General features: G+C 32.3%; 1 protein-coding gene across 2 annotated transcripts; it reads left to right on the top strand.

Annotated features, from left to right (window-relative positions):
* The first annotated feature begins 2,879 nt into the window (after positions 1-2,879).
* LOC137822988 (beta-galactosidase) lies at positions 2,880-9,581 on the top strand. 2 transcript variants are annotated; one of them, XM_068628051.1, is made up of 19 exons: positions 2,880-3,584; positions 3,721-3,816; positions 4,047-4,159; positions 4,286-4,352; positions 4,483-4,575; positions 4,705-4,848; positions 5,382-5,470; positions 5,544-5,649; positions 5,758-5,845; positions 6,004-6,122; positions 6,215-6,376; positions 6,902-7,077; positions 7,196-7,305; positions 7,395-7,504; positions 7,611-7,721; positions 8,071-8,181; positions 8,283-8,488; positions 8,573-8,708; positions 9,073-9,581. In XM_068628051.1, the coding sequence occupies exons 1-18, from the start codon at positions 3,423-3,425 to the stop codon at positions 8,676-8,678; spliced, it is 2,169 nt and encodes a 722-aa protein (XP_068484152.1). In that variant the 5' UTR covers positions 2,880-3,422; the 3' UTR covers positions 8,679-8,708; positions 9,073-9,581. The 2 variants fall into 2 exon arrangements, with proteins under 2 accessions (XP_068484152.1, XP_068484153.1); XM_068628052.2 differs by having other exon boundaries at positions 2,893-3,584; positions 9,078-9,581.
* Positions 9,582-10,650: the final 1,069 nt, after the last annotated feature.

Raw genomic sequence — 10,650 nt, 5'->3', positions numbered from 1 at the left:
TAGAAAGACTATTAAAAGAAATGGACAATGAAATTGTTTGATTTTTTTATTTATTTTATAACTAGAAAACATAATTATCATTCTTCATCAAATTTAAACTCTCTTCTATAATACAAATAAAAAAAAATAAAAATAGGTACTTAGGCTGTTACACGGCCAAATATATTGATGGTTTGATTTTTTTATTAAAATGTCATCTAAATCAAACACTTTTTGGTCTAGTTTTGATTGATTTTTAATTATAAAATATTCAAAAAATTGTTAAATATTTATAATGACAAATAAAAATACATTATAATTTTTTAAAAATAATTGTTATCATATTTATAACTTATATTTTAAGTCTCATATTCATAAATAAATTATGTAATCTTTCATTTAAAATTATAATTCAAATTTGTTATTATACTTTGATGATTATAAAAAATATACAATCAGAGCACAAAATAATCATACAAAAATATAATAATATTTAAATATAATTATTTTCATCCATTCTTGATTTCTATTTCTAAAATCCAAACTAAACCATTAAGTTGAAAAAAAATAGATAAAAAAATCTTAAGAGAATAACTTAATTAAGTTTCATTTTTTTAAATAAATTTTCATTATTTTTTAATTAGTTAGGTTTTAAATATGTACTATACACTATCTTGTAGTGAAAGGCACAAAACCCAAACAACATAAATGCTATTTAATGTACAATCATATGATAAGAAGAGTTTTTGGTGCAGCAAATTTTGTAGATGAGCATATCATTCAATTAATTAATATTATTTTACACAAATTTGTATACTTTTAAAAAAAAAATATTAACATGCAATATACAGATTTTTGTATTATTAACTAATCAGAAATTGTTATATAATGTAATTATTGCAAAAATATTGATAATTTTATTATTAACAATTTATATTTAGATGATAGTATACTTTCTATACTAGATACATACTCTAATCAAAATATATTATCCAAAAGTTGGTATAATTAAGGATAGAAAAAATTGTGAAATCTAATTTATAATTATTTAAATCCATATTTCTTTAAATCGATTTATCTCAAATTTAAATTCATATTTTTTTATTTTAAATTTTTAGATTTGGATTGACTATGGATTGAATAATTTTTTGAATTTTAAAAATATAAAATCAAGGTGTGTCTCAATTGTTTCATGTTATGAAATGATAATGAGTCAGACTTAAGTACGGTACATTAGGTTGGGCTCAGGTTGAGTCGAGTAGGCTCAAGTACAAATTGAGTTGAGTTGACTCAGAAGAAGGTCGAGTCGATTCAGCCTGAACTCACGTCAAGTCAAGTTAACCTAGACCCAGATCGAATCTAGTCGAACCATGCCCAAGTCAAGTTGATTTTGCTTGGACACACATCAAGTTAAGTCAGCCCAGACCTAGGTCGAGTCTAGTCAGCCTGAGCTCTAGTTGAGTCAATTTGGTCCGGACCCAAGTCAAATTGAGTCGGCCTGGGTCTAGTATGAGTCGAGCCAGGTTTAAGTCGAGCAAAGTTGACTCGGGTTCAAGTGTAGCTCACACTCAAGTTGAACTGGTTAAGCTTGGGTCCAAGTTGAGTTGAGTTGAGTTAGAGTCAACTCAAGTTAAAGTCCAACTCAACCTTAGATCGAGTCGAGTCGATCTGGGCCTAAGTCAAGTTGAGTTTAGTCAAAGTTAGTTTGGGCTCAAGTTTAGCTCATACCCTCGTTAGCCCGGTCCTAGGTCTAGAAAAACGTAGTCTATGGACAATTCGAGTTGAGCCTTTATTGACCTATGACATCGAACCTACATTGGGTTTGACCATTACAATCGAGTTGGACAAGACCTGGGTAAGATCGAGTCTAGGATTGAATTAAGTCAATTTGGCATCACATGTAATCGAGTTGTGTTGCGCCTAGATTAGGTCGAATTCGATCAAGATTAGGTTAGGTCAGACCAAGATCGTGTTGAGTCCAACTAAGTCTAGATCGAATAGGACTCAACTAGGATCAAGACAGACTGGATCAAGTCGAGTCAAGTCAAGTTGAGTTTATGTCCGACCAATATATATAAGATCAATTAGGTCAATCGTACATCAAATTTAATGTAATTGACAAAGAAAATTTAATATATACTTAATACCATTTAAATTGAAAAAATCCAAATTAATTTGATTTAGTTAAAATAAATCTGAATTTTAGATCAGTTTATTTTATTGGATTTGGATTTAAACTGAATTTTGAAAAAATCTAATGTGTGAACACTATATACTATGTATAGTAAAATATTGTGTAATCAAGGTGATTAATGAATGAAACAAGATCATAAATATCACATAATTACTTTACTATCATCTTTAACAAACTTTATTTGCATATTAAATTCAGTCACATCTTTTCCCAAAGAAATATATGTTTAACAAACTTTTTTTGCACATTGAATTCAGTCACATTTTTTTTCCAAAAAAATATAACTATGTTTGAGTGACAAAAATTTGAGTGAAATTGGATGCATCATTTTACTCTTTTTTTTTCCTGTTCATTAAAAATATATTTATTTTAAAAATATAATTCGGTATATTAACAAATTTATCAATATGTCAAACCATACACTGAATACATTAAGTATATGAGGTGCATTATTTTATATGATTTCTTTAAAATAACTTTAAAAGTTAAAATTGTAAAAATATTTTCTATGATTTTTCTTTAAGTTTTTTTTTAATTTATATATAAACTAATTTTAACTTAACAAAGTTTATTTTATTATTAACTTCAACGTAATTATATATATATAAACTAAGTTGTTTAGTTTTATTATCTTAATTAGAGGCTTTTAGTTGTTGGATAAAACATCAAAGTATTGTTATAAATTTAAATCCTTTAATGACAGTTTAAGCTTCTCTGTCAAGAAATGCTGTATAGAGTAAGCCTTGATGATCATTTCATCTTACATTTTCATATCTTTTTCACTAAACATGATAAAGCAAAATCACTAAAGTAAATTCACACTCTGAATGTAATCTTCCTACCCAAATTCAACTTACAATTCCCAAAGCAAAAGCCAAAGATATCTTAAGGGGCAATGTTGTGCAGTTGTTACGTGTGAAGGATGAAGATAAGAAAAAGAAGAATAGAAAAGGGGTCCCATTCTTCCCTCCTTTTCTTTCCTTCTCCAAATCTATATAAAGCAGCAACATTTGCATCAACGATCACCTCAACTCCTACATCAAACCCACACACCTCACCTGGTAGCAGTAACAAAAGAGCTTCCCTCTTAAAAGAATACACAGGTATATAAAGAAGCCATTTCCCACAAACAAAAACTACCAACAAAGCTACTTCTCTCTTTTCAACCTTTAAATGAGCAAACAAGAGTGAAGGAAAGAGAGAAGCACACCATTGTTGGTTTCATATACATATATAGCAAGATAGTTCAATGGGGAAGGGAGAGTTTCATGGGGGGGTGTTGATGCTGTTGTTTTTATGGGTTTGTGGTGTCACAGCCTCCGTGACTTATGACCACAAAGCCATAGTGATTGATGGAAAGAGGAGAATTTTGATCTCTGGCTCCATTCACTACCCAAGAAGCACACCTCAAGTACACACTCCACTCCAAATTCGCATCATGGCTGCATCAAAATTTGTTTTTTCAACCATTTCTTGCATCTGTTTCACTTTTTTTTTTTTCCATTTTCCATTCATCCATGCATCTTAAATCATGTTTGTTATTGCAGATGTGGCCAGACCTTATTCAAAAGGCCAAAGATGGAGGCGTTGATGTCATTCAGACCTATGTTTTTTGGAATGGTCATGAACCTTCTCCAGGAAAAGTAATGCAAATACATTTCCTTAATTTATTGTTTCTTCATGGCTTTTTGCCTATTCCATATTTCTCAAACCACAGTTCGAAATCTTGTTGAGAGAGATGCTCACATTTAGTATCTGACCTGATCAAAATTTCTTTTGAAAGGGGATACTTGTGATTGTTTGTTTTTACTGATCAGGAAGTTAAAAGTGGAAAATTCTAATTGATGTTTTATACAATGTTGAAATTTTGCAGTACTATTTCGAAGATAGGTATGACTTGGTTAGGTTCGTGAAGGTAGTGCAGCAAGCAGGCCTCTATGTTCATCTCCGCATTGGTCCCTACATATGTGCTGAATGGAACTTTGGGTAATGATTTTAATGATGTGAATGTACACACCTTCTTACGAGAAGGGAAAATTCCTTGGTTTTAAAGAAGGAAAATAATGATTCTTAAGAATCACTCAAAGGTCACATGCTCTGTTTTCTGTTCAGGGGATTTCCTGTCTGGCTCAAGTATGTTCCTGGAATGGCTTTCAGAACAGACAACGAACCGTTTAAGGTTGGTGTTTTCATTTTGGAGCCTCAGTAATTGTAATAATTTGCTTATTATTATTGGTTGATTAAAAATAGTTTAATGAATTATTGAATCATATATTCAACCGTCCAATTTATTGTCATCTTATGTGTAGGCTGCAATGCAAAAATTCACAGCGAAGATTGTTAGCTTGATGAAAGAAGAGAGGTTGTTTCAATCCCAGGGTGGTCCAATAATTATGTCACAGGTAAATACAAGACTATATATGTATATAATTTTTTGTATTGTTGGGGTTTTCAATTTTTTGCTAAGAAGTTTTTGAGCCAATTAGAATAAAGATGGTGCTTAATTTGGTGTTTTATAATTGAATTGACAGATTGAAAACGAGTATGGTCCTGTGGAATGGGAAATTGGTGCTCCTGGAAAAGCTTATACGAAATGGGCTGCTCAAATGGCTGTTGGTCTAGACACTGGTGTTCCATGGGTTATGTGCAAGCAAGAAGATGCTCCTGATCCTGTTGTAAGTTACTTTTTCTTCATCCTAAAAAACGTTTTCGTGTGGGGAGTTGGATTTCAAGATGACTTTTTGACTTTTTTCTTACGTGATTCTTATTCTATTCTGCTAAATTTGAGTGACCCATTTAAAAATGGTGGTGGGGTTTATAAACAGTGTTATGGCTGCTTTGGTTGGGATAAGGTTGTTGCTTTTACTATACCATGCTATTTTTGCTATTCTCTCATAAGCCCATTCGACCCTTTTCTCTGTGTTTGTTTTATCTTTATTTGGAGGAAGGTGCTTTGGCCTATCACACGATTTTACTCACTTCACTTTTCTCTTGCTTCTTTTGGTAGTTTCATAAGTGCAGTGGTTGATTTGCTTCTGTCACTTTTTCTCTTTTTGAATTTTTTTTGTTGAGAAAGTGCAAGATTTGGTTTCGATTGTATGTTTAATGAGAGAATGCTTGTGTTTTCACAGGCAATTTGATTCCTCTCTCTTGCATCTTTGATCTTTCTCTCTGATCTGTGTTAATTTTCTGACTATGATATGTATAGATTGACACCTGCAATGGGTTCTACTGTGAAAATTTCAAGCCCAACAAGAACACCAAACCCAAAATGTGGACTGAGAATTGGACTGGCTGGTAAGTCCCAACAAATTCTACCATATAGGTTTTTCTTTGTCCTGTAGTAAGTTTCATATCTCCCTTTCTGTAGGTACACTGATTTTGGTGGTGCAGTCCCTGTTAGACCAGCAGAAGACTTGGCATTCTCAGTTGCAAGATTCATACAAAATGGTGGTTCATTCGTTAACTACTATATGGTATGTTGGTTTATCTATTGTGAATATTCATTCATAGTATGCTCTACATTCAATCAATTCATGTTTTAGAAACTTTGGTTTGAGTCTAATATGATTTTTTTAATCTAGTACCATGGAGGAACTAACTTTGGTCGGACATCTGGTGGTCTCTTCATTGCCACTAGCTATGACTATGACGCACCCCTTGATGAATACGGTATGAACAAATGATAAATTGTTTACATACTTTTGGCTAGAGTGATATTTGAGGGAAAAGAAAGCATAGTGCACAAATTCACTTCTAGGCACCACATGGTAAAGCTGAAAAACATTTTCACATTAACCTGAAGCTTGTTCAATTTTACACTGTACCAGGACTTCAAAATGAACCCAAATGGGGGCATTTGAGAGATTTGCATAAAGCAATAAAACAAAGTGAACCTGCTTTAGTGTCTACAGATCCTAAAGTGACATCGCTTGGATATAACCTTGAGGTGAAGTCCCTAAGCTGCTTTGTGATGAAAACCAACAGAATTACCTGTGCCTTGAAAATTCATTTGATTCCTTTTTGTTGATATAATCTTAGGCACATGTGTTCTCGACCCCTGGTGCCTGTGCGGCATTCATTGCAAATTATGACACCAAATCCTCTGCAAAAGCTACATTTGGAAGTGGACAATATGATCTACCACCTTGGTCTATCAGTATTCTTCCTGACTGCAAAACTGCTGTTTACAACACCGCAAAGGTAACACAAGATTGCTGACTGACCATACTTAAGTTTTGCTTCTTTTATTTTGTTTATGTTCAGATTTCACATTGACTAAAAGATATGGCTAATGTAGTATTTATAAGGTTTGGGCATTTTTACCTTACATGTTGGTTTTGTGGATTTGAATTAGAAGACCTTCAATCCAAATTCTAAGATGAGATCTTAGATGTCTATGTCTAGGTATAAAGGGGTGTTATATTGGGTCAGTCCATGCTCCATATATCTTAGTATGATTCTTAGTCGGTCCTTACTCTACAAGTCAGTTTTATGGAATTAGAAGTTTGAACTCTAAGAATTTAATAACGGAAAATGTGTGGTGAATGATTTATGGAGGAAACAATGTGTAAGTGTGACATTGCTTTGAAAAGCTGGAGAGTTCCCCTCAAGCTATACTTGAACGACAAACAAAGATTATGGTGTTTTTGAGCAGAAATCCTTTGTATTTATTGTGTTAATGTTTTTGAAGTGAGAATATTCACAAAATTTACCAATTTTATTTAGGTTGGTGCCAACAACTGGCTGAAAAAGATGACTCCTGTAAACAGTGCATTTGCTTGGCAGTCATACAATGAAGAACCTGCCTCATCCAATCAAGATGATTCCATTGCAGCAGATGCACTTTGGGAACAGGTCAATGTGACCCGGGATTCTTCAGATTATTTGTGGTATATGACAGAGTAAGTATCTTTAGACATATCAATTTTCTTAAAGAAAAATTATTATAATCATAATCTCTTTATGCATACTAACTCTACCCTCTCTCCATCTCATCAATGTTGATGTCCTTTTGTTCAGCGTCTACATTAATGCTAATGAAGGTTTCATAAAGAATGGTCAATCTCCTGTTCTCACTGTAATGTCAGCAGGCCATCTGCTACATGTTTTCATTAATGGTCAACTTTCAGGTGAATAACATTGTTATGCCTCTTTTACCTAGTGTTTTTGTATTATAATAAACTCCAGTTTTACAGATTAAACTTCTGTATGATTGCAGGAACTGTGTATGGGGGATTGGGGAATCCTAAATTAACATTTAGTGACAATGTGAACCTGAGAGTTGGTAATAACAAGCTTTCATTACTTAGTGTTTCCGTTGGTCTCCCGGTTAGTTCTCCATTTTCTGATATCTGAGTTTCCTATAACATTTTTTAATTTGTTGGTGAGTAATATTTTTAAATCTTAACCATATTTTGCATTCATTTAATACCAGAATGTTGGCTTGCACTTTGAAACATGGAATGCGGGGGTGTTAGGCCCAGTCACTCTGAAGGGTCTAAATGAAGGAACACGAGACTTGTCCAGACAGAAATGGTCTTACAAGGTTTGTTGTCTTGCTTATATCATTGCTCACTATCTAAACACAAAAGATCAACAAATTAACAAAAACTGAGGTGAAGATTAAACAGTAAAGATACTATATAAATAGATACCTATTGTAGATATATGTTGAAATAGAAGTTCATGAGAAAATTAATATTTGTGCCATTCTAGGACAGACAGGAATGCATTATATCATTGAATATTGAAAAATGTGAACGAAATTAGACCATGTAGGCCCTAAGAAAAACTTCAACTAAGTACATTGTTGAGCAGATTTGGAGCAATATGCAAAAGATTCTCAGAAAGATGCAGCAATAAAAGTTAAATTTAACATATATGCTATTGGACAGGTTGGACTGAAAGGTGAAGCCTCGAACCTTCACACTGAAAGTGGGAGTAGCTCTGTTGAATGGACACAAGGGTCATTAGTGGCCAAAAAACAACCTTTGACATGGTACAAGGTAAGAATAAAATCTCAAACAAATGATGCATTTCTGTCATTGTTATAGATGATTCACCTCTATTTGCGTAGTCATTATGTCTTAATGTCCTTCGTTTTTAGGCAACTTTTAGTGCACCATCTGGCAATGATCCATTGGCTCTAGATATGGGTAGCATGGGAAAGGGAGAAGTATGGATCAACGGTCGCAGCATTGGTCGCCATTGGCCTGGATATATAGCACATGGCAGTTGTAATGCTTGCAACTATGCTGGATATTATACTGATAAAAAATGCAGGACAAATTGTGGAAAACCATCTCAGAGATGGTGAGGATTCGTAACTTTTTTTCTAACATTGAGTGATGTAAAAGCTTGAATATCAGGAGAGCTTATATTTTTGCCTTTGAACAGGTATCATGTTCCTCGTTCATGGCTGAACTCAGGTGGTAACTTCTTGGTTGTGTTTGAAGAATGGGGAGGTGACCCTAATGGAATTGCTTTGGTTAAAAGAACCTAAAGTGTGATATCACGATGATCTCCTAAAAGGGTATCCAACTATTCCATTTTTTTAGTGTTTTCCTTGTTTGATAGCACTTTTCCAAGATACTCCTAATAAAATCCTCTGCTACAATTTACCTCTCTGAATACTGATTAAGATAGACAACTAATTTAACCTGGTTTTTCACAAAGCCTCATTTAACTTGGTAAACCTTAATCCTTTCATGTTTTCCAAACTATCACTCTTGATATTCATGTTATCTTCACCCTTTCTTTCACAACTAATGTTTTTCTGTCTTAACTATTATGATAGCATATAGAAATTAGTAGACAGACCATTTGAATTTGAAATTCTCCATTCTTTCTAAATCATTTTCTTACTCTTCTCATTATCTTTGTGATCTTTTGTGCAGAATAGCTTTTGGAAACAATATATATCTTATAACTAATGTCTAGGAAATGCAAAAAAGCTCTCAAGTGAGTCCTATGCGGTTAGGACCCTGTGATGCAGCAATTTACCAAATAAGTGTGGTTCAGATCTTATTAGGTTCAGTATACAAAGTATTTGAAGTTGATGATGGTGCTCCATGTCTTGTGGTTGTTCAAGTATACCCTCAAAAGATTGCCAAGGCCTAATCATGCATTGCCTGCCCAAAAACAAAAATGTATATAAGAGAAAGACTGTGTACTATGTACACAGTCAGGCTATTCTGCTGAATATTGATCCATTCTACAAGAGGGCTTCTGTCAATGAAAATTAAGCCCTTACACATTTATTTAATTTACTATACAAAGGAAAGAATTGTACACACAAAATGTGTCAGATTACCACTACTCCTGCCAAAAAAACAATTGTATTTTCCCTGTTCAAAAATATTATGTAACAGATTGAGAGAGTAATAATAAAAGATGCTTTGAAATATTTTTCTATTGTGTTTGTCATCTTTGCTATACAGAACATTATTATATGATCTTGTCTCTGCAGAAAGGTTAACTCATTGTTGTAACTTCTGAAATCTGATGAAATGAAGAATAAGGATAGAAACATGCTGAGATAAAAGCACTTTCTCTGGTGCTTCTCTTCACTTCTGGACGTCAACTTTACTAACTTATTAGGTAAAATGCTATTTTTTTTTCGCGATAATACTAGCACGAATTTTTTTTCACTGGATTAAACTCCTTGGTTATAAATTGTAATATTATAAAAATAAAAAGTTATCCAAGAAAAAAAAAACACGAGAACAGAAGTGTAAATGTATGCAATGGTCTAAATGCTATTAAAAATTGAAGAAAGAAAATGGTATTTGCTGAGCTGCGATCTAACTTGGTTTTCTGATTCTAAAGTGAGATATATGGTTTTTTTTCTGTTAACAATTTCGAATTTCCAATACTCTAAATCCTAAATATCTTTATGAGTGATTCAATAGCGATTTAAGTCCAATCAATTCTAGTAGATTTTAAGTTTAACTCAATTTTATAAAATCGACTTATAAAATCAAATTTGCATTTATAAAATATCTAATTGATATGTGATCTTTAACAAGACATTGACACTTAAACTATCACATATACATTAACACGGCATGGGAGCTTTATAGTTATAAAAATTGACAATTAAAATTTATATTTTCAAAAGTTAATCTAATTCTTTTATCCAAAATTCAAAAAATAAAAAGAATTAGATTTAATCGTTTAGGACATTTTTTTATTGATGATTGCCATTGAAAAATTAATCCTTTAACTAATATTTATTTAAAGACAAATTTAAATAAAGAAAAATTCAAAAATCCCAATGTAAAGAAATATAAATAGGATATAGATATTGAGTTTGAAAGAGATAAAAAAAACCTGTCTAAGTAAATCATTGTATATTAGTTATAATAAAGAAGTCAAACATTGGTGATAATAAATAATTAAAATTTTATTTTGATAAAAAGTAAATTTAAATTTTGGTTAAAAAGTTATCATTGCATATATTTGACAGAGGAATT

This window comes from Phaseolus vulgaris, chromosome 9 (genome assembly GCF_051622355.1).
Source record: "Phaseolus vulgaris cultivar YP4 chromosome 9, ASM5162235v1, whole genome shotgun sequence".
NCBI lineage: Eukaryota > Viridiplantae > Streptophyta > Magnoliopsida > Fabales > Fabaceae > Phaseolus > Phaseolus vulgaris.
The sequence above is the reverse complement of the archived record's forward strand: the minus strand, read 5'-3'. Positions and strand labels throughout refer to the sequence as shown.

Bases quoted from the DNA above. Each gene is read 5' to 3' on its own strand.
- LOC137822988 (XM_068628051.1), top strand. From the start codon at position 3,423: ATGGGGAAGGGAGAGTTTCATGGGGGGGTGTTGATGCTGTTGTTTTTA. The intron at 5,471-5,543 runs GTAAGTCCCAAC...CCCTTTCTGTAG, and splicing joins ACTGAGAATTGGACTGGCTG to GTACACTGATTTTGGTGGTG. The intron at 6,123-6,214 runs GTGAAGTCCCTA...ATATAATCTTAG, and splicing joins CGCTTGGATATAACCTTGAG to GCACATGTGTTCTCGACCCC.